At 40.3% G+C, this 23,879-nt stretch overlaps 1 protein-coding gene and 1 non-coding gene across 8 annotated transcripts; one reads left to right on the top strand and one right to left on the bottom strand.

Annotated features, from left to right (window-relative positions):
- The first annotated feature begins 1,151 nt into the window (after positions 1-1,151).
- On the top strand, positions 1,152-23,383 carry LOC112850060 (uncharacterized). 7 transcript variants are annotated; one of them, XM_086683730.1, is made up of 7 exons: positions 1,152-1,385; positions 2,741-2,819; positions 3,123-3,205; positions 3,394-3,438; positions 9,443-9,593; positions 18,654-18,743; positions 20,510-23,383. In XM_086683730.1, exons 3-7 carry the CDS (start codon positions 3,146-3,148, stop codon positions 21,757-21,759), a joined length of 1,596 nt encoding a protein of 531 aa, XP_086539856.1. In that variant the 5' UTR covers positions 1,152-1,385; positions 2,741-2,819; positions 3,123-3,145; the 3' UTR covers positions 21,760-23,383. The 7 variants fall into 7 exon arrangements, with proteins under 7 accessions (XP_086539856.1, XP_086539857.1, XP_086539855.1 ...); XM_086683731.1 differs by having other exon boundaries at positions 2,738-2,819; XM_086683729.1 differs by having other exon boundaries at positions 1,152-2,819.
- On the bottom strand, positions 16,598-16,700 carry LOC112851615 (U6 spliceosomal RNA). Its single transcript, XR_003222793.1, has one exon. It is a non-coding gene; the product is annotated as a U6 spliceosomal RNA (small nuclear RNA).
- Positions 23,384-23,879: the final 496 nt, after the last annotated feature.

Below are 23,879 nucleotides of genomic sequence, written 5' to 3'. Positions count from 1 at the left end.
TAAGAAGTGCTCCACTGACAAGAGCTAGAGGCAAGACTCTTATAGAGAAGTTGCAGAAGCAAAGCAAGGAAATTATTTGATTGCCTATAGTTTAAACAGTTGTCTTATTTGGGAAAGCCTCATTTGTGATTGGTTGGCCTTAGGTTTTGATTTCGTAACCTTGAGGCATTTACAGGCTTAGGTTTTGGTTTGCTTGGGAGGGTTGCTAAGGCATTCGAACCACCTAAGTCTAATAGTCTCCTTGTTTAATTATTTAACAGTAATAACACTATTACATGGTATTTATTATTTTTTAAAAACTGCGCAGATTCTGAAGTGCTTTCAGCAAACATTGAAACACCCAAATGAATATTTCACAACCTTCCTCTTCTTGACAAATGAGAGAACTGAGGGAAAGCAGCTGGCCCAAAGCCACAGAGCAAGTTCAAGACCAGGTTGAGAGGAGGTTTCAGGGGTTTTGGATTATCCTTCAGAGTTTATCCTCAAACACTTCTCCTCTGCTGCCATCTGAGGTGTCTTTAGCAGTGGCTGAGTTTTCCCATCCCAATCTGGGACAGCATTCCCAGGAGGGGAACATTTGAATTCCATTTTCCAGGATGACTGGCTGGAGGTCACCAGATGAAAGCATTCTGACTTTCCCTCTCCCAGTGCTCTGTCTCAGGGAGAATACTGCTCCATCCTGACTTTTCCACCCCAATTGAAACCTAAATTAAATAACCTACCTCAGTAAGCATATTTTATCATTATTATACCTAATATTGGGGAAGTGAGGCAATGTGTTGTAGATCAACTGACTCTGGCTGAGCCTCACGCTCCTCTTTGGCTTAATAACGGGAGCGGCTTCTCCTATTCCCCCACCCCACTTCCCCATCTTTATTTGCACCTTGCACCGCGTGTCTCTTTTCTACACATCTTAGCGGGAGCGGTTCCCTGACTCTATCCTCAGAAACCTGGGATTCTTTGTTGCTCCCGCATTGTCCCAGTACATCTTTTCTGTAGCTCCCGTATTCCACTTCTACCTTGCCTTGCTCTCAGGATTCTCTGCTGTACGGCACTAACACCTACTCGAAATATGGCGCCTCCCATTCCGTCACACTCTCCGCTCACTAGGCGCAGCCATATTAATCTTCCTGGCTCAGCCCGACTAAACACCTGGAAAGTCTCGCGATAGAAGCAGGTCGAGGGCTGCGCCTGCTTCCGCCGTTAACACTGGAGAGTCCGCATCCCTCACGGTGGGAGGGGGTGGCCTTGTCGCTCAGCTGAGGTCCCCGCAGGAGAGGCTGGGAGTTGAGGGGTCCGGTTCACAGAAAACGAGGTTTCAGTCACTGGCTGCGGTATTGGGAGTAAGGGCATCATGTTTGATCAGCGATTGAGCATCTCTAGCGGTCCGTAATTTTCGGTCTTTGGTTAGTAATTTAGCGGGCCTGCCCCAAATCACGATTGCCGCCCGGTATAGGTTGGTATTTAGTGATGCTGCTGGTAGTAGTGGACTCTGAGGAGGGTCAGCGACTGATTGGGAATTTGTGGGACTAGTGATGGAGCGTGTCTTTGTGATTCTGAGTCCCTCGGGTTGGGGTCACATAGAAATCAATGATTGGGCCCTGAAGACAGATATCCGTCTTTAGGGTTATGTTAGGTCAATGTATGTGGGGCTGTATTGGGCAGCTGTTAGGAGCCTGTGTGATAGCTTAGGGAGCAGATGGTTTGCGACTAGTGATTGGGGCTCCAGCCCTGAATTGTAACGGTTTGCATTCAGGCTGCATTCCACACGCGTATTGTGCTGGGTTTTCTTGAATGGGTTTATGCCTGTAAGGATGTGAGGGTCAGGGAGAGTTCCCATCCTTCCCCCAAAGGTTTTGTTTCCACTCTTGGATCTATCTGGTCAATAGACTTGAGGCAGTTTATATTCTCTGCTACTGTCTGGTAGCTAGCTAAGTACTTCAAGCCAAAGTCTCTCAAAAACCCTCTCTCAAAGCTCCTTTGCTTTCTCCCTGTCTTCTTTCAATGCATGTGCTCTCTCTGGACAGTTTCAACCACACTCATTGCATCACCTTCCACCTTGAAAGCCATGACTTGCCAATCTATAGCACCAGCCTAGACGTTTCTAATAAGCTCCAGATTCACAGTAGCCAGCTGTCTCCTACACATCTCTGTGGGGTTCACTCACAGAACCTCAATCTTAACATGATAGAATACATCTTCTTAGTTCTCCATAGTTCACCTGCTCATCCTACTATGTTCATCATCATGAAGAGTCACTCTTACTTCAGATGGCCATAGTAAAAATCCTGTAGACATCTACTTTTCTCCCCAGCCTTCTTCTCCCCATGTCCAATCAATCTTCTGATCATGGTGATTTAGCCTCCCTGACATCTCTCCAGTTTGTCCTCCCCATTCCCACTGCTGTGGTCCTAGTTCAGACTGCATCTTCCCTTGCCCTAAATTTGTATCAGGAAGCCCTTGTAGCAGAGTGTTGCAAACTAAGGGAAAGTCAGAGGAAGGAATAGCTGATTCTATCCAGGAAAGGCTTTCTAGAGGAGGTGACATTTGAACTGAGCCTATACATTTGAAGTGGTCCTATAAGTCTATTGATGACAGTGACTGTTACAGCTTATTAAATGTATCAAGCTAGTGAATTGTGCCCTTTAGGACTTCATTGATAAGAGTTTGGGTTAAGAGGTCAGTAGGACAATAGCTGCTAAAAATAACAATCTTTTTTTTTTTTTAATTTAAAAAGTAGCCGTTTATTTTAGAAAAACTGGAAAATGAAAATGCTAAATACAAGTCAATAGAAATCACTTTTAATCCTACCACCAAAGGTAACCATAACATTTTGATGTATGTCCTTTCAGACATATTTTTGTTCCTTTCAAATATATTTCTTTTCAGTATATATATTGTTTTATAACCTATTTTTCTTCCTTTGTAATACAACAAGAACATTTTTCCAAGTCTGTAAATTCTTCTCTAAGATACTTTAATGATTGTCTAGTATTCTGTCCTTCCATAACTGATTTAACCAGTCCCTATTGTTGAACATCTAGGTAGTGATAAAGCAGCATTGTGATGAATATCCTTGCATATATATCTTTATGTGTGTCCTTGCTTTTTTTTTTTTTTAGGATAAATATCTAATTATAGATTTATGGGGCCAAAGGAGGAGGAGAAACTTTTTAAATGTATAAAGGAATACACATTCACAAAGGTAAAACATACCATGACCTGACCTTTTCAGAACTGTAAGTTAATAAGTTGATGTTATCACAGCATAATCTTTTGTGGTCTCTCTGAAAGACACTTTTGAAAGGGGCAGGAATTCACAGGGCAGGCCCAGACTCTTAAGGTGGTCTTCTTTTTATCCCCTCCCTGCTCATCCAAGCTCTGTCTTTACAGATATCTGTGCCTTCTGAAGAGCAACAGAAAATGACCAAGTCTCAGGTAAGTGAGTTATTTATACCCCATTTTGTTTTCCATTGTATTTGAGGCAGTTTAAAAGAATTAATTCAATTACATGAAAAAAATGTAAATAGAAATCAGGGAAAATAAAACAGAAGGTCTAGACCAAGGAAATGCGAAATATAGTGATACAAGTTCATAGTTTTTTTTTTTGTTTTTTTTTTTTTTTTAAATTTTTTTTTTCAACGTTTATTTATTTTTGGGACAGAGAGAGACAGAGCATGAACAGGGGAGGGGCAGAGAGAGAGGGAGACACAGAATCAGAAACAGGCTCCAGGCTCTGAGCCATCAGCCCAGAGCCTGACGCGGGGCTCGAACTCACGGACCGCGAGATCGTGACCTGGCTGAAGTCGGACGTTTAACCGACTGCGCCACCCAGGCGCCCCACAAGTTCATAGTTTTTCATAGTTCATTAAAGTTGAGCATATCATCTGCAAAGATACGATTTACATTACACATTATGATATTTTCTTGAGGGAATGAAAGCATTTTTGTCATTTAGGTTTAAAGTTATTCTCTTGATGGGTCTGCATACATATGATAAAGTAGGCAGTATCCTTAACACTTAACCAACCCTTGATAAATTCTGTAGGAGGCTTCTCCATAGCTATTTCTTAAACCGTCGCTCAAAATAACAATAGGGCGTAATAACAATGCATAATCCAATTTGAAGGCAGTAAAATCATGGGGCCCAAGTACATAGCTGCCAAAAAATTTACCTTGATCCACAAATTAAAGGTTGTAAAATTGGTCCAAGGAATTAACATTATTAAAGATCATAATAGTATCAATTTTAATTTGCAGTTTTTAACCAATAAATAATCAAATATTTTTCCTTTAAAATGCAATAGGTTGAGACCCTCAAAGTGTATATCAAGTGAGTATGCCTCGTGGATAGTGGAAATCAAGTGAATTTGCTCGTTTCTGTTGGTTTATTGCTCAGCTAAACACTGCTAGCAAACATCTTAATGGTTATGATTGTCATATGGTTTTAAATGTTTTTATTTGAAGGCATATATTATTGAATTTTTATCTATAATGTTCCATTGGTTATACCCACCATGTAGCACACAGTTGGAGTGAGTATAGTCGTCTTCAAAGTGGGGAGCATCCATTCCTAGAAGATGGGCAAGATGATGCACTGGGGTATGGGGAGAAAAGAGAATTACGTACATATATTCTTAATGTCATAATATCTCAGTGTTGAAGTGTTTGTATATAATTTATGGGTTTTTTTTTTGAAAAAGGTATGTATTATTGATGTACGTGCTTGTTTTTTAACTGAAAAATATCAAGAGTCACCTCATTAGAACAAAAGACACTCCTATCACCCAAGAAATTCCGAGGATTTTAGGAGCCCTGTGTCAAGAACCAGAGTCAAAGACCAAATACTAGAACAAAAGATGCTTATCACACCTTTATTGCTTAGGAAATTACAAAAGTTTTAGGAATTCTGACTAGGAGCCAGGGATGAAGACCAAAATATATATATTTCTTATTGTATCACAGTATCCAAAAGCCTGGGGACTACTGGGTTATGTACCTGTACTTCTGCACCCAATTCTAATGTGTGGGGGTTCTTTCCTATACCACCGAGCAATCTTCTGACACCAGCTGGCTGTCCTACAATTCAGCTCAATTTTGACACTACCTGATGAAGTTTGGGGGTGATGGTGGGGTGGTCTGGAGCCAACGGCCAAGAAAGAATTCTGGAAGATGTCTTTGGTGTAAAAAGGTGATCTTATCAAAGCATAGGAACAGGGCCTGTGGGTAGAAAGAGCTGCACTGGGGTCATGAGGGGTAACTCATTATATGCCCTCAGGTTGGGAGAGGATCAGGGTAGAGTAAGTCTCTAAGGAATTTTGGAAGCAAGGTTCCAGACCTTGAGGGGCTAGCTGTTGCTAGGGAAGTGCCATTTATTACTGTTTAATAAAACCACAGTCATGAGAACCTTCCGATATATATCAGGGGGCCATAAGCTTGGAGTATGATTGCCAGCATATATCTTGGGGCAGTTGAGATAAAGGAAGTAGACTTACAGGATCCTCAAGGTTGGGATAATGTTAAGCTAATGTTCTCTTTTGCCCCCAGCAAAGGGTCATCCTTGAGGCAGCTGAGCTTCTAGAGGGAGGTCACTCTGCTAATCTCAAGGACTTGTCAGTGGGCTATAGGCAGTAAGGGAATTTTTCATTTGCCTTAGTTTCCCACATTACCATGGCAAGCACTTAAACCCCTTTCCTTTGTTCTTGGGTAGCTAGCAGTGTCCAAGAATATCACACATATTTCACTGGGTGGGAGGGATGGTGTGCCAGCCTGTATTTTGTCCCCAGCTTGCTGCATGCTCCCTCATCACTACCCACCTAGAGGTAGTATCAGATACTATAGGTCAAGGGCTCCCACAAGACTGCCCTTCACTTCAGATTCTGATTGGTAGAGAAAAATCTGTTACAAGATGGCCGACAGGACTGATAGAAAAATTCCAGTCCCCGACCAAAGACTCCCCTTCCAGGTTCTTCTTCCTACTCTGCTTGCCGCACACATGCACCAGATTAGTACTAATGCGGAATGTGGAAGTAACAGACTATAAATTGTTCCCCCCTGTTCACTCAGGGCTCAGACCTCTGGAGAGTGATCTCCTGTAGCGTGTTGGTGTGAAATAAACCTCCTGCCTTCCAAGATCTCTGAGTGCCATTTGGTTCTTCTGCTGGGTGATCCAGACCAGCTTCCATTACACGGTCACTAGTCTTAAGTTGTTACCTCTGCTTCTGACTGACTAGCTATAGTCAGAGGTTCCCACAACTTCCTCCTTTGGTTTTATTAATTTGCTAGAGTGGCTCATAATGAGGACTCAGAAAACCAATTTACCCACTAGATTGCCAGTTTATTACAAAGGATATTAAAGGATACAAATCAACAGTCAGATGAAAACATATAAGACAGAGTCCTGAACAAAGGAGAATGGAGTTCAAGGCCTGGCACCTGGCACATGGCATGTGGAAGCATTCTGGTTCATGAACTTGGAGGTTCTCTGAATTCTCTCCACTTGGGTCTTTGTGGAGGCTTTATTACGTGGGCATGATTGATGAAATCATTGGCCATTGGTGATCCATTGAACCTCCCAACTCCACCTCCCTCTCCAAAAATCAGGAGTAGGACTGGAAGTTTCAATTCTCTATTCTTGGTTGGCTCCCCTGGTGACCAGCCACCCTCTCCTTAGGTGCCCCCACATCGTGTCCGTCCCCCCCCCCCCCCCCCCCCCCCCCCCGCAAGCCATCTCATTAACATAATAAGAGAACTTTATCGCTTTCAACACAGGAAATTCCAAGGGTTTTAATTTTTTTTATGTTTATTTTTGAGAGAGAGGGAGACACAGAATCCAAAGAAGGCTCCAGGCTCTGAGCTGTCAGCACAGAGCCTGACTCGGGCTCGAACCCACGAACCATGAGACCATGGTTAGCCGAAGTCGGATGCCTAACCACCGACGTAGCCACCCAGGCACCCCTCCAAGGGTTTTAGGAGCTCTATGCTAGGAACTACAAAGACCAAATGTAAATTTCTTATTATAAATCACATTATCACCGTACTTTTGGTACTGTAACCGAACTAACATGAGTTTGCTCCTTGGTGAGTCAGAGATAGAAACTACACCAGGTAGAGTTATTGCACAAAGGAAACTTTTATTTGCAGTAAATAAGGAGATCCCAGGGAATAACTTACAAAGCTGTGACACCCTGAGCAGGGGTGTGTGGGCTCTTTTTATTTAGGGTTTAGGATGAATATTCAGAAAGTGGAGCTTTGCCATTGCATGTAAAGGCAGGCAGAAGTTTGTAGAGGCGTACTTAGAAAACATGCCTATGCATGCATCATACGTTAACCTTGAGGAAGCTTGTGCTTCTTTTAGGGCAGACACTTTAACATTATAGTGGAGAAGTCAGACAAGGGTAAGGGGCTGTGGGCAATCTCTGAGAGCCAGTAAAAACTGGATGGGGTCTTGGGTTCCTTACCTTGGGTAAGAAATTCAGGCCCTTGCTTACTTTTGAAACAGCACTGGGAGTTTTACCATTGATTTACGGTTAGACTGTTTCCTAGCCTGGTAGAGACTGTTAGTTTTCTGCATTCCCTTTGTTCCCTTAAAATCCTTAACTACTGAGGTTTTTGCATTTAATTCTAACCTTAGGAAGCTCTGCGAGAAATGTGCACAGGCAAGTAGAACCCAGAGGGCGTAGATCGAGGGAAAACAGTTGGGGGCCTAAAATGACTTCTCACAGAAGCTCTGTCTTGTCTTTTTCTGGGGACCTTTAACTCCTTCTGCTTCCAGTACCAGCGTATCTCCTCATTTCCGGACATCGTTTTCCTCTATCCCATCTCAACCAACTTCCATAGTCCTATTCTAGATATATAATCACCAATAACTGTACCTCCAAGCATTTCATTCTGGCCATTATTTCCGTTTCTGGTTTGTTTATGGTAGTACCTTGACTCCAGTAATTCTCCACTTCCATCCAAAGCTCCGATCCATTGATCCTCCACTTTTTCAGTGTCCTTTACACCCCACTCCCTACTTCTTACTTCTCGCTTTTCTCAGCTTGAATTCCATGCCTCATGGTTTTTATCTGAGCCACCGTCATCCCACTGAAATCTAATTGCCTAGTCATTATTGCCACTTGGCCAGATCTACAAGATCTATTATAATAGGCTATCTCAAAGTTAATTTGGACCAATAGAATTTTTATGGTAAAATCCATATAACATAAAATTTGCCATTTTAATTATTTTTAAGTGTGCAATTCAGTAGTATTAATTATGTTCACAATGTGTGAATCCATCACCACTATTTCCAAAACTTTTTTGTCACTCCAAACAAACTCTGTACCCATTGAGCGATAACTCACTTTTCTACCTTACCCCCACAGCCCTCGGTCACCTCAAAACTACTTCTGGCTCTGTGAGTTTGCTTATTCTAGATATTTCATATAATTGGAGAGGGGGGAGACACAGAATCCGAAGCAGGCTCCAGGCTCTGAGCTGTCAGCACAGAGCCTGACATGAGGCTCCAACTCACGAGCCATGAGATCATGACCTGAGCCAAAGTCGGGTGCTTAGCTGACCGAGCCACCCAGGCACCCCTGTTCTCTAGAGCATTTGAAAGCAAATCCCATGTATGGCATTTCATCAGTATATACTTGTTTTACAGATTTTTGTTGTCTTCATTTTATGAACTGATACTGGTTTTCCCTATAGTGGTTTCCTTTTAAAATCATGAATTTAAGTCAAAAAGTTGAGTTGAAACTCTTAAGTCAGTAATAGTGCAAGTGACATGCAGATATGTAAAAATTGTGAAAGCAGCATATGAATAAATGATTTCTGAGAGCTTATTCTGAAGTACTTAAAATTCCTTGAGTTTGCCATGTTCTTTTTCATGTCGCCATAGCTTTTTTCATACTCCTTTCTCCATCTAGAATGATCTTTCTTCCTCTTCCATATCTTACTGGAGTTTACGCCGTTCATTTTTTACATTTCAAAAAAAGTTATTTTATCTTTACTTTTTTAAAATTATTTTTGCATTTTTCATTATTCATTTTGCCTAACTACATCTTCTACAAAGCCCAACTCAACCTCCCAAAATAGAATCATTCTTTCTTTCCTATTTGTATTATAACTTATTTAACACCCTGTAGCTTTTATATATTTACTTGTTTGCCTCCATCTACTAGTCTGTAAACTTCCTGTCTTTTGTTCATACTAGTATTCTGAGCACCAAATAATGCTGGCTGTGTGGTTGCCTCATAAGTGCTTATTGATGGAAAGAGAGGATGAATGATTCTCCATAGCAAAGGTTTCCTAATAGGTGTTCTGCTTCTCCCACATAGTAAAACTGGCCTCATAGTATAAACATCTTTAATTTATTAAGATGGACTCTGCATGATTAAAACAGCAGTGACTCCTGGTACATGCTTTACACATCACCTAGCGTTTTTCACTTTAGATTGAACAGGAACGTCCTGTACAGAGATTTGTGTCATTCAAGGATGTGACTGTGGACTTCACTTGGGAGGAGTGGCAGCAGCTGGATTCTGCTCAAAGAAACCTGTACAGGGATGTGATGCTGGAGAACTATAGCAACCTTGTCTCAGTGGGTAAGTGTCATAGACTCTGAGTCTAAAGTTCTTTCTTGGCCAGCAAGAAAGCAGAGACAGGATTAAAATATGAGAGATGGCTAATGTCCGGGAAAAGACAAGAGCCCCAAATAAGGGACCTTGCTCCATATGTATTAAGATCAGAAGGCTTACAAATGTGATGGGCATGCATGAAGAGACAATGAATCTGTGAACATTAACTCATGGGCATGAGGGAAAGGGGGTTTTGAAGATATACGGTGTTTGGGGGTTTGGCTCAATATAAAACAAAATCCTGGCACCAGGCAGATGGGCAGATGGTTGTTAACAGCAGACGGGAGGCGCTGTGTCTGTTTATCCTAGCTAGCCCAGGGGATAAGACAGATAGAGCACCTCAGGGTTAACAAGGCACCTTTCTTTTGTTAATCAGCTCCCTTCTGGGCAGCATCACCTGCAGCACAGCAGTCTATAGCCCTATTTACCTGTTTACCTAATTTGGTCCTTCCTGTGAAAGCAGCTTTCTGCCATAGTACTAAATTGGGGGTGCTTTTTCCCTGAATACCTAATCTTGCTTACCTCATATACCTTTGTATAGGGGGTTTTTGCCCCCCTTTCTATTCTGGAGGCATTTGCCCCCCCCCCCCCGCCCCGTTTTATTCTGGGGGCCTAATCTTGTTTACCCAAGCTTGGGTGTGAGCATCCCATGGCTTTGTAATTCTTTATGCCTTGTTAGCTCCATCAGTACAGGCTCAGGGAATTTCTAAGCTTATCCCTCACATCACTCAGAGGGTACTAGGAACTAATTACCTATTGCTATGTAACAATCACTTCAAAATTTAGTAGCTTAAAACAAACAATCTTTACTAACAATTTCTGTAGGTCAGGAATTTGGAAGGGCTTAGCTGGGTGGTTCTGGCATGTGGTCCCCTATGGTTGTAATCAGATATTAGCAGGGACTGCAGTCATCTGAAGGCTTGACTGACAGAGTAGGATCCATTTCTTTTCTTTACTTTTTTTTTTTTAAGAAGTTGCAATTTATTTATTTTTAATTAAAAAAATTGTTTATGTTTATTTATTTATTTTTTTAAATATGAAATTTATTGTCAAATTGGTTTCCATATAACACCCAGTGCTCATCCCAACAGGTGCCCTCCTCAATGCCCATCACCCCCCCTCCCTCCCTTCCACCCCCCATCAACTCTCAGTTTGTTCTCAGTTTTCAAGAGTCTCTTATGTTTTGGCTCCCTCCCTCTCTAACCTTTTTTTTTTATGCCTTCCCCTCCCTCATGGTCTTCTGTTAAGTTTCTCAGGATCCACATAAGAGTGAAAACATATGGTATCTGTCTTTCTCTGTATGACTTATTTCACTTAGCATAACACTCTCCAGTTCCATCCACGTTGCTACAAAGGGCCATATTTCATTCTTTCTCATTGCCACGTTGTACTCCATTGTGTATATAAACCAGAATTTCTTTATCCATTCATCAGTTGATGGACATTTAGGCTCTTTCCATAATTTGGCTATTATTCAAAGTGCTGCTATAAACATTGGGGGTACAATTGCCCCTACGCATCAGCACTCCTGTATCCCTTGGGTAAATTCCTAGCAGTGCTACTGCTGGGTCATAGGGTAGATCTATTTTTAATTTTTTGAGGAACCTCCACACTTTTCCAGAGCGGCTGCACCAGTTTGCATTCCTACCAACAGTGCAAGAGGGTTCCCGTTTCTCCACAATCTCTCCAGCGTCTATAGTCTCCTGATTTGTTCATTTTGGCCACTCTGACTGGCGTGAGGTGATATCTGAGTGTGGTTTTGATTTGTATTTCCCTGATGAGGAGCGACGTTGAGCATCTTTTCATGTGCCTGTTGGCCATCCAGATGTCTTCTTTAGAGAAGTGTCTATTCATGTTTTCTGCCCATTTCTTCACTGGATTGTTTGTTTTTCGGGTGTAGAGTTTGGTGAGCTCTTTATAGATTTTGGATACTAGCCCTTTGTCTGATATGTCATTTGCAAATATCTTTTCCCATTCTGTTGGTTGCCTTTAGTTTTGTTGATTGTTTCCTTTTCAGTGCAGAAGCTTTTTATCTTCATGAGGTCCCAATAGTTCATTTTTGCTTTTAATTCCCTTGCCTTTGGGGATGTGTCACGTAAGAAATTGCTGCGGCTGAGGTCAGAGAGGTCTTTTCCTGCTTTCTGCTCTAGAGTTTTGATGGTTTCCTGTCTCACATTCAGGTCCTTTATCCATTTTGAGTTTATTTTTGTGAATGGTGTGAGAAAGTGGTCTAGTTTCAACCTTCTGCATGTTGCTGTCCAGTTCTCCCAGCACCATTTGTTAAAGAGACTGTCTTTTTTCCATTGGATGTTCTTTCCTGCTTTGTCAAAGATTAGTTGGCCATACGTTTGTGGGTCTAGTTCTGGGGTTTCTATTCTATTCCATTGGTCTATGTGTCTGTTTTTGTGCCAGTACCATGCTGTCTTGATGATTACAGCTTTGTAGTAGAGGCTAAAGTCTGGGATTGTGATGCCTCCCGCTTTGGTCTTCTTCACTACCACTTTGGCTATTTGGGGTCTTTTGTGGTTCCATACAAATTTTAGGATTCCTTGTTCTAGCTTCGAGAAGAATGCTGGTGCAATTTTGATTGGGATTGCATTGAATGTATGTAGATTGCTTTGGGTAGTATTGACATTTTAACAATATTTATTCTTCCAATCTATGAGCATGGAATGTTTTTCCATTTCTTTATATCTTTTTCAATTTCCTTCATAAGCTTTCTATAGTTTTCAGCATACAGATCTTTTACATCTTTGGTTAGGTTTATTCCTAGGTATTTTATGCTTCTTGGTGCAATTGTGAATGGGATCAGTTTCTGTATTTGTCTTTCTGTTGCTTCATTATTAGTGTATAAGAATGCAGCTGATTTCTGTACATTGATTTTGTATCCTGCGACTTTGCTGAATTCATGTATCAGTTCTAGCAGACTTTTGGTGGAGTCTATTGGGTTTTGCATGTATAAGATCATGTCGTCTGCAAAAGTGAAAGCTTGACTTTCTTTGCCAATTTTGATGCCTTGATTTCCTTTTGTTGTCTGATTGCTGATGCTAGCACTTCCAACACTGTTAAACAACAGCGGTGAGAGTGGACATCCCTGTCGTGTTCCTGATCTCAGGCGGAAAACTCTCAGTTTTTCCCCATTGGCGATGGTGGGCTTTTCATAAATGGCTTTTATGATGTTTAAGTATGTTCGTTCTATCCCGACTTTCTCAAGGGTTTTTATTAAGAAAGGATGCCGAATTTTGTCAATTGCTTTTTCTGCATCGATTGACAGGATCATATGGCTCTTATCTTTTCTTTTATCAATGTGATGTATCACATTGATTGATTTGTGAATGTTGAAGCAGCCCTGCATCCCAGGAATGAATCCCATTTGATCATGGTGAATAGTTCTTTTTATATGCTGTTGAATTCGATTTGTTAGTATCTTATTGAGAATTTTTGCATCCATATTCATCAGGAATATTGGCCTGTGGTTCTCTTTTTTTGCTGGGTGTCTGTCTGGTTTAGGATCAAAGTAATACTGGCTTCATAGAATGAGTCTGGAAGTTTTCCTTCCCTTTCTATTTTTTGGAACAGCTTGAGAAGGATAGGTATTATCTCTGCTTTAAATGTCTGGTGGAACTCCCCTGGGAAGCCATCTGGTCCTGGACTCTTATTTGTTGGGAGATTTTTGATTCAATTTCTTTGCTGGTTATGGGTCTGTTCAAGTTTTCTATTTCTTCCTGTTTGAGTTTTGGAAGTGTGTGGGTGCTTAGGAATTTGTCCATTTCTTCCAGGTTGTCCAGTTTGTTGGCATATAGTTTTTCATAGTATTCCCTGATAATTGCTTGTGTTTCTGAGGGATTGGTTGTAATAATTCCATTTTCATTCATGATTTTATCTATTTGAATCATCTCCCCTTTTTTTTTTGAGAAGGCTGGATAGAGGTTTGTCAATTTTGTTTATTTTTTCAAAAAAACCAACTCTTGGTTTCATTGATCTGCTCTACAATTTTTTTAAATTCTATACTGTTTATTTCTGCTCTGATCTTTATTATTTCTCTTCTTCTGCTGGGTTTGGGGTGTCTTTGCTGTCCTGCTTCTATTTCCTTTAGGTGTGCTGTTAGATTTTGTATTTGGGATTTTTCTTGTTTCCTGAGATAGGCCTGGATGGCAATGTATTTTCCTCTCAGGACTGCCTTTGCTGCATCCCAAAGCGTTTGGATTGTTGTATTTTCATTTTCATTTGTTTCCATATATTTTTAAATTTCTTCTCTAATTGCCTGGTTGACCCATTCATTCTTTAGTAGGGTGTTCTTTAACTTCCATGCTTTTGGAGGTTTTCCAGACTTTTTCCTGTGGTTGATTTCAAGTTTCATAGCATTGTGGTCTGAAAGTGTGCATGGTATGATCTCAATTCTTTTATACTTATTAAGGGCTGTTCTGTGACACAGTATGTGATCTATCTTGGAGAAAGTTCCATGTGCACTCGAGAAGAAAGTATATTCTGTTGCTTTGGGATGCAGAGTTCTAAATATATCTGTCAAGTCCATCTGATCCAATGTATCATTCAGGGCCCTTGTTTCTTTAGTGATCCTGTATCTAGATGATCTATCCATTGTTGTAAGTGGGGTGTTAAAGTCCCCTGAAATTACCACATTCTTATCAATAAGGTTGCTTATGTTTGTGATTGTTTTATATATTTGGGGTCTTCTGTATTCGGTGCATAGACATTTATAATTGTTAGTTCTTCTTGATGGATAGACCCTGTAGTTATTATATAATGCCCTTCTTCATCTCTTGTTACAGCCTTTAATTTAAAGTCTAGTTTGTCTGATGTAAGTATGGCTACTCCAGCTTTCTTTTGACTTCCAGTAGCATGATAGATAGTTCTCCATCCCCTCACTTTCAATCTGAAGGTGTCCTCAGGTCTAAAATGAGTCTCTTGCAGACAGCAAATAGGTGGGTCTTTTTTTTTTATCCATTCTGACACCCTATGTCTTTTGGTTGCAGCATTTAGTCCATTTACATTCAATGTTATTTTTGAAAGATACAGGTTTAGAGTCACTGTGATGTCTGTAGGTATCATGCTTGTAGTGATGTCTCTGGTACTCTGTGGTCCTTGCAACATTTCACTCACAGAATCCCCCTTAGGATCTCTTATAGGGCTGGTTTAGTGGTGATGAATTCCTTCCGTTTTTGTTTGTTTGGGAAGACCTTTATCTCTCCTATTCTGAATGATAAACTTGCTGGATAAAGAATTCTCGGCTGCATATTTTTTCTGTTCATCACATTGAAGATTTCCTGCCATTCCTTTCTGGCCTGCCAAGTTTCAGTAGATAAGTCTGCCACTAGTCTTATCGGTCTCCCTTTATATGTTAGAGCACATTTATCCCTAGCTGCTTTCAGAATTTTCTCTTTATCCTTGTATTTTGCCGGTTTCACTATGATATGTCGTGCAGAAGATCGATTCAAGTTACGTCTGAAGGGAGTTCTCTGTGCCTCTTGGATTTCAATGCCTTTTTCCTTCCCCAGATCAGGGTAGTTATCAGCTATGATTTGTTCAAGTACACCTTCAGCCTCTTTCTCTCACTCTTCCTCTTCTGGAATTCCTATTATACGGATATTGTTCCATTTGATTGCATCACTTAGTTCTCTAATTCTTCCCTCATACTCCTGGATTTTTTTATCTCTCTTTTTCTCAGCTTCCTCTTTTTCCATAATTTTATCTTCTAATTCACCTATTCTCTCCTCTGCCTCTTCAGAGGCTGCCTCTGGCGAGCTGTGGTCGCCTCCATTTTATTTTGCACCTTATTTATAGCATTTTTTAGCTCCTCATGACTATTTCTTAGTCCCTTGATCTCTGTAGCAATAGATTCTCTGCTGTCCTGTATACTTTTTTCAAGCCCAGCAATTAATATTATGACTATTATTCTAAATTCATGGTCCGTTATATTGCTTAAATTGTTTTTGATCAATTCATTAGCTGTCGCTACTTCCTGGAGTTTCTTTTGAGGAGAATTCTTCTGTTTCGTCATTTTGGATAGTCCCTGAGGTGGCACAGAACTGCAGGGCACTTCCCCTGTGCTGTCTGGAGTAACTTGTGTTGGTGGGCGGGGCCGCAGTCAGACCTGATGTCTGTCCCCAGCCCACTACTGGGGCCACAGTCAGACTGGTGTGTACCTTATCTTCCCCTCTCCCAGGGGCAGGTTCACTGTGGAGTGGTATGGCCCCTGTCTGGGCTACTTTCACAATGCCAGGCTTGTGGTGCTGCTTTGATGGGATCTGGCATATTAGCCGGGGTGGATCTGCAGAGTGCACAGGGGCGGGAGGGGTAGGCTTAGCTCATTTTGCCATTGGTGGTCCCCTGTGGCAGGGGCCCTGCAGCACCAGGAGGAAGGCAGACCCATTGGAGGGATGGATCCACAGAAGCACAGCATTGGGTGTTTGCAGTGCAAGTAAGTTCGGTGACGGGAACTGGTTCCCTTTGGGATTTTGGCTGGGGGATGGGAGAGGGAGATGGCACTGGCCAGTGCCTTTGTTCCCTGCTAAGCTGAGCTCTGTCTTCCAGGGCTCAACACCAGTGTCCTCTCGCCCTCCCACTCTCCGAGCAGAGCTGTTGACTTATTACATTCCTGATGTTAAGTCCCGCTGGCTGTCAGAACTCACACAGTCCGGCCCCTCCACTTTTGCAAGTCAGACTCGGGGGCTCTGCCTTGCTGGGCAGGCTGCCCTTCCACCGCCTGGCTCCCCCCCACCAGTCCATGTAGCATGCACCGCCTCTCCGCCCTTCCTACCCTCTTCTGTGGGCCTCTTGTCTACACTTGGCTCCAGAGAGTCCATTCTGCTAGTCTTATGGCTGTTTTCTGGGTTATTTAGGCATATATGAGTGGAATCTAAGTGATCAGCAGGATGAGGTGAGCTCAGCATCCTCCAACGCTGCCATCTTCCCCTTTCTACTATGTTCGTTTATTTATTTTTTATTATTATTTTTTTATGGAATGCTTCACGAATTTGCGTGTCATCCTTGTGCAGGGGCCACGCTAATCTTCTCTGTATCATTCCAATTTTAGTATATGTGCTACTGAAGCAGGAACTATGTTTGTTTATTTTTAAAGGAGAGTGCAAGTGAGGCAGGGGCATAGAAAAGGGGACAGAGAGAGGGGGACATCAGGCTCACGCTGACAGCAGTGAGCCTGATGTGGGGCTCGAACTTGCAAACTGCAAGATCATGACCTGAGCTAAAGTCAAATGCTCAACCAATGGAGCCACCAGGGTGCCCCTGTAGGATCCAGTTTCTGAGATAACTCACTCACATGGCTGTTGACAGGAGCCTTTAGTTCCTTGCTGTCCATTGGCAAGAGATCTCAATTTCTTACCATGTGCACCCGTTTTTATGACATGGCAAACTTCCCCCAGATAGAGTGAGCTGAGAGAAAGCCAGGAGGAAGTCACAGTGCCTTTTATGACCAGGTCTCTGAAATCACATACCATCACCTCTACCTTCTTGTGTTTATTAGAAATGAGTTACTAAGTCCAGCCCATGTTTAAGGGGAGGAGAGAATCTCTTGAAGGGAAGAGTGCCAAAGAACTTATGAACATATTAAAACCACCAGAGTACCCAATTGCCTGCCTTTCCTTTCTTATTTACTGAAAACTGCTGGGTCTCTGAATATTTAATGAGCTTCATTTCAAGCTATAAAGGTCTAAAGAATATTAATTTTGAGTACCAAATATTCCAGTGGACTTGGATGAAAAGAAAATGGGTGATGCATCCTGCTCATTCTTTGGAGGTTAAAGATGATGGGCTGTGCCTACGTTCCTAGTTTTTATAAGATTAGTTGACATAGAACATATATAGTAAATAGCCTGAATCTTAAATGTACAGATTGATGCATTTTTTCCCTGTGTTATTTAACCACTGCCCAGATCAATGTATAAAACATTTCAGGCACCCTAGCAAGCTCCCATGGACCCCTTGCCATTTATCTCCTCAACTTGTGATAACAACTTGTGGCTTTTATCACCATAGATTAGTTTTGTCTGTTCTTGAACTTCATCTAAGTGTAACCACACAGTATATAAGTTTTTATTGTCTGGCATCTTTCTTTTTTTTTTTTTAAATTCTTTAATGTTTATTTTTTATTTGTTTTTGAGAGAGAGAAAGAGAGAGCATGCACCAGTGGCGGGAGGCAGAGAGAGAGGGAGACACAGAATCTGAAGCAGGTTCCAGGCTCTGAGCTGTCAGCACAGAGCCTGATGCGGGGCTTGAACATACAGACTGTGAGATCATGACCTGAGCTGAAGTTGGATGCTTAACGAGTGAGCCACCTAGGCGCCCCTGGTATCTTTGTTTAACATAGTATCTGTGAAATTCATCCATGTTGTTGCAATTGACAGTAGCTTGTTTCTCCTTACTGTTTCATCATACTCCATTCAGTGAGTTTAGAGTAGTTCATCAATGTATCCATTCTACTGTTGGTAGTCATCTGGCTTGTTTCAGATTTGGGCCATTGAATAAAGCTGTATGGACATTCTTATATACACCTTCTAGTGGAAATAAACATTCTATTTCTATTGGGTATATATACAGGAGTGGAGTTTCTGAATCATGGCACATGTATATTTAGCTTTAGATGATACCACCAGGCAGTTTTCCATAGAGGTTATATCAGTTTATTTCCTACTAGCATTATGGCAGCTCCATCAACATTTGGTAATGTTGGCTTTTTTTTTTAAGTTTATTTATTTATTTTGAATGAGACAGAGCGCAAGTGGGGTAGGGGCAGAGAGAAGGAGAATTCCAAGCAGGCTCCACACAGTCAACATAGAGCCTGATGCCAGGCTCGAGAACTCAGGTAACTGTGAGATCGTGACCTGAGCCAAAATCAAGAGTCAGACGTTTAACTGACTAAGCAATCCAGACACCCCTGGTAATGTTAGTCTTTTTAATTTTGGCTATTCTAGTGCATATGTAGTGGGCTTGAGTTCTAGGATGGTTGGATGTCCACTAATGCCCAAGTTCTATATCCTTTCCCATAAACAGGGTATCAGTATCTGAAGTCAGATGTAGTCTTATTGAAGCAAGGAGAACCATGGATGGAGGGGGGAGAAATCTCAAATTGGGCCTATCCAGGTAAGTGAGAACCTGGTATATGGGAAACAGGGATGTAAGATTAGTATTGATTAGTGAGACATTTATCTTTGAAATATTTTTTAGGAAATCATTCTTTTAAGGCCATAGAGGCCTCAAAATGGCCGAAGACTGTTGGTGTGAGATAGCCAAATACCTAAATAACACTTCTACATATCAAACACCCACGCAATCCATTTTCTTTGCTTAACTTTTAGAGAGAGAGGTAACCCCCTTATCTGTTCTTTGTGTCTTATTTATGCCCATATCATTTAGGACATTCTTAATTAGTTAACCTCTCTTTGGCTAACATCTACAGCACCCTATTCTTCCAAAATGGGCTTATACTCTTCCCGTTACATATTTACCCAGACTTAGATATGCCCTCTATCAAAGTAACTTACCAAATGATATTCATATCCTTTTTAATTACCTTGTTTTATTCATCTTCCGTTTAGTGTTGTATGTCTTGATATTATAACGTCCTGTTTTGTGTTTTTTCAATTTTCAGATACTCCAGTAATATAAATATTCTTCCTTTGTCAGTCTTCTTTTTCTACTTTCTTTGTGACCATTTTCACTTGATTATGTCATTTTTATTATCTTGGTTGTTTTCCTATCTTTTTTCAGTGCTTCTTATTAAATTCTTCTTACCTCCCTGCCCACACCTTGTAATTTAATCTTTCATTTTCCCCGAGTTTAACCAATTCTTTTTCATCTCTCCATTTTTTGTTTGTTTGCTTCTTTGTTTTTTAAAATAAGTTCTGCTTCATAGTGGTTTTCCAGGTCCTCAGATGCTTGTTTGAATATATTCTGTTTGGAGTTCAGACAATATTTTATTCTGGTTCATGGCTAGTTATTTTTGAGTTTTGCAGGGGACAGTTTCCTCTCGATATCTGCACAAATTTATTTCCTGATTTTCTGTAGCAGTTCTCTATGGACTGTACTTTTATTCTGTTCATTTTATTACATCACAGTGTTTTGGTAAGATTTCTAAATTTTATGGAGTTCTTTTCTGTTAGTATAGTAGGTCTTTTCCCCTCTTTCTTTTATTTTGGGATTGGAAAAGAGTTTTGGCTTTTCTGGTTTTGGGGTTTTCGTTGTCTTCCAGGACCCATATTTTCCTTTTCTTTCTTTCCTCATTACCACCGCCCAGTTATGAGCAGGTATGTCTTCCTTGTTTTTTGCCTTCTTTCTCCCTCTGAAACTGTCTGTTTTTCTACCTCAGAACCACCCCCTTTAAATAGACCCTGTCCTATTCCATGCATTTTTATGTCATCTGCCTCTTTAAGATGCATATATGTGGAAATCCCTATCCTGTAGTTGTGCTCTAATATGCTTGGTTACTTATAAAATACTTATAACTGTTTTTATGTTTAGTGTGGATTTAATTTTTCTGCTGGTCACTTCCGCTCATTCTCAGTCCCCTTTGCTAGCATCCTTCCTTTGTCTTTCCTGAAATGATTTTTGGATCTGCCTCTGTTCTTCACCGAGCCTTGTGGTGCATTGGGGCTGGTGCCATGTGGGACTGTGACACTGAGTTCATCAACTCTTCTTTTTCCATTGCATCTTGCTAACTTTTTTTTTATGCCTGTTTATTCTTCTATCTTTGAATTTTAAGCTTACCTTTATTTCAAAACTGACTGTACTCATTATCAGATTTCTATCTATTTCTATTAAAACAAAGAATGTTATTTTTTATTTTTGTGTTTTGTATTCTTCAAAGCTCAGGAGTGAAGTAAGATCACTTACACTTGGGCTTTTTTCAGACTTTGAAACTGGAATGAAAGAATTAACAACACAGAAGAGCATTTCTGAAGAAGTGGTACTCCATAACATGATTGTATACTCAACCTTTGAAGACTGGAAACTTGAAGATGAGATAAATCACCAGGAAAACCAGGACAATTTTTTGAACCAAGTTGCATTCATTAACAATAAGCCCCTGACTGAGGAGATAGATTGTGAATGTAACAGTGCACTGGGGAAAGGAACTCATCTGAACAGAACATCTAGTGAACACAACAGAGCCTTCATGCAAAAGCCACACCTTTTTGCACAGCCGAAAATTCTAACCAGTGAGAAATTATATAAATGTGTTCACTGTGGGAAAGCCTTCAGTGGAAAGTCGGGACTTATTGTACATCAGAGAATTCATACTGGAGAGAAACCATACAAATGTAATGAATGTGAAAAAGCCTTTATTCAGAAGTCACAACTCACTGTACATCAGAGAACTCATACAGGAGAGAAACCCTATGAATGTAATGAATGTGGGAAAGCATTCATCCAGAAGTCAAACCTCATTATTCATCAGAGGATTCACACAGGGGAAAAACCATATGAATGCAATGAATGTGGGAAAGCTTTCATCAAGAAATCAACACTTAGTGTTCATCAAAGAGCTCATACTGGGGAGAAACCATATGAATGTAGTGACTGTGGGAAAGCCTTCATCTGGCAGTCACAGCTCACTGTACATCAGAGAATTCATACTGGGGAGAAACCCCATGGATGTAATGAATGTGGAAAAGCCTTCAACAGGAAGTCAGAACTAAGTGTACATCACAGAATTCACACTGGGGAGAAACCCTTTGAGTGTAATGAATGTAAAAAGGCCTTCATTCAAAAGTCAGATCTCATTGTACATCAGAGAACTCACACTGGGGACAAAAGGTATCAATGCAATGATTGTGGGAAAGCCTTCATCCGGAGCTCACAGTTCATTGAACATCAGAGAATTCATACTGGGGAGAAACCCTATGAATGCAGTGAATGCAGAAAAGCTTTTATCCAGAAATCACAACTCATTGTGCATCAAAGAATCCATACTGGGATGAAGCCATATGAATGCATTGAGTGTGGAAAAGCCTTTAGTAAGAAGTCACACCTCACTGTGCATCATAGAATACATACTGGAGAAAAACCCTATGAATGTAGTAATTGTAGAAAAGCTTTCAGCAAGAAATCTACTCTCATTGTTCATCAGAGAATTCATATTGAACACAAATCCTTTTAATGGAATGAGAAAACTTTGATTCAGCAATCAAAGTTTCATCACACATCATAGAATTCATTAAGCCTAAAAATTCTATGAATGTACTAAACTTGAGAAGCCTTCAACAATAGCTCCCAAACTATTAAGCACCAAAAATAAATACCAAGAAGCAACTTTGAGAAATCATGTTTCCAAAAAAAAATTACATTGGACATCTTGGTTCAGGCCTAATACTAAAAGTTTTTTTTAAGTATGATAGAAAAATCTCAACCACATGTGATTGACTTGTTAACTGTGTAGTACAAATTTTTTAAATGAGTATAGTTGGCATTTGAGCAACATGGGTTAGGGGCACCATTGCCCTATGCACTTGAAAATTCATGTGTAACTTAACTCTCCAAAAACTTAACTAATAAATAGCCTCCTACTATTGACTGGAAGCCTTACTGGTAACATAACCATTGATTAACACGTTTTTATATTATATGTATTATATATTGTATTCTTACAATTAAGTAAGCTATAAAAAAGAAAATGATATTAAGAAAGTCATAAGGGGGTATCTATGGGGCTCAGTCAGTGGAGCATGCGACTCTTAATCTTGGGGTTGTGAGTTCGAGTCCCACATTAGATGCAGAGATTATTTAAAAATCTTTTTAAAAAGTCATAAGGAAGAGAAAATACATTTATAGTATTGTATTTATAAAAAAAATCCAAGGACCCTCATAGTTCAAACCTGTATTGTTGAAGGGCCACCTTCAAATTGATTAATCAGGACAACGAAGTGACAACTATATGTGATTATCCTACAAATCATGTAGGAATGGCGTTCATAACCCAAATTATCTGTCATTTGGAAGTGGCTATGGATATTCATGCCTGCTTTACTTTCCACACTAAATGACACCATTTTCCCCACATCTTAAAAAATGTAAAAGGATACATTGTAACTAAGTTACAACTAGCTCTTCCCCCCACTCTTTCTTGATGTGTATAGAATTACGAGAAGATGAAATCAGTGTATTTATAAAGACATCAAAAGTTTGGTGTCTCTGATACTTTTATACTTTTGAAAATACTGCTTGATGTAAAGCATTCAGAAGTAAGAAATACATCAAACAACAGACAAAGCAAGTAGTGGATGTAGACAATGTTGGCATACTCAACATATGACAAAAATCGTTCTACACAAAGGAATTCCTGTTCATAGCCCTTTTTCAACTCATGGTATTTACATGCGTACTCCTATGCATATCTTGAGATCTTTATATCCTTGTGATTATCAGAAGTGAATTTTTTAAAATCCTTCTAGATTGGATATTTCTACCACACTTTCTGCTAAGTAATTTTACATGTACTTTCTCATTTAATCCTTTCAGCAAATGCATGAAACTGAGATTATCACCATTTTATAGGTGAGGCAAGCCTAGAGAAGTTTCTTGACCTGGCTAAACCCATGTGGCTAATAAGTGGAAGGTTGGGATTCAGATCAACCTCTTAGCCTCCACACAATTCTGTCCCACTGGAGACATGGAGGAGTTGGTGTCATGTCACTTCACCTCGACAGAATTTAAATGAACTTGACATAATATGGTATTCTGTATCCTGTCCCTACATTGTGCTAAATAAATTAACAAGAAACATGCATTTTAAAAACTTTATTTATTTTGACAGAGAGAGATAGAGAGCAAGCAGGGGAGGGGCAGAGAGAGAATCCCAAGCAGGCTCTGCACTGATGGTACAGAGCTTGACACGGGGCTCAAACCCACAAACCTTGAGATCATGACCTAAGTTGAAATCAAGAGTTAGACACTTAACTGACTGAGCCACCCAGTTGCTCCAAGAAACATGCATTTTGAAGGGACTATTAAATTGTAGTTTCTTATATGTAGAAGCTCTTGGAGATACATTTTGAGGGGTATCTATTTTGCTGCCCTATACGTTTTCTTGTGACCAGCCTGAACATAGAAATAATACTATTATTTTATAGTTTGTTTGCAAATTAAGTCTTTGTTTGGTTGAGTTGTCATTTTATCACAAATAACTTTTCTTAGAAATTCTATTATCCAAGGCATCCTTTCCTTTTAGTTTTTATTATTTTATTTTATTTTTTTAAGTGTTTTATTTATCTTTGAGAGATA

Source organism: Puma concolor, chromosome D4, assembly GCF_028749965.1.
Source record: "Puma concolor isolate L17-30 chromosome D4, mPumCon1.1.hap2, whole genome shotgun sequence".
Classification (NCBI taxonomy): Eukaryota; Metazoa; Chordata; class Mammalia; order Carnivora; family Felidae; genus Puma; species Puma concolor.
This window is presented reverse-complemented; position numbering and strand designations above follow the sequence as displayed.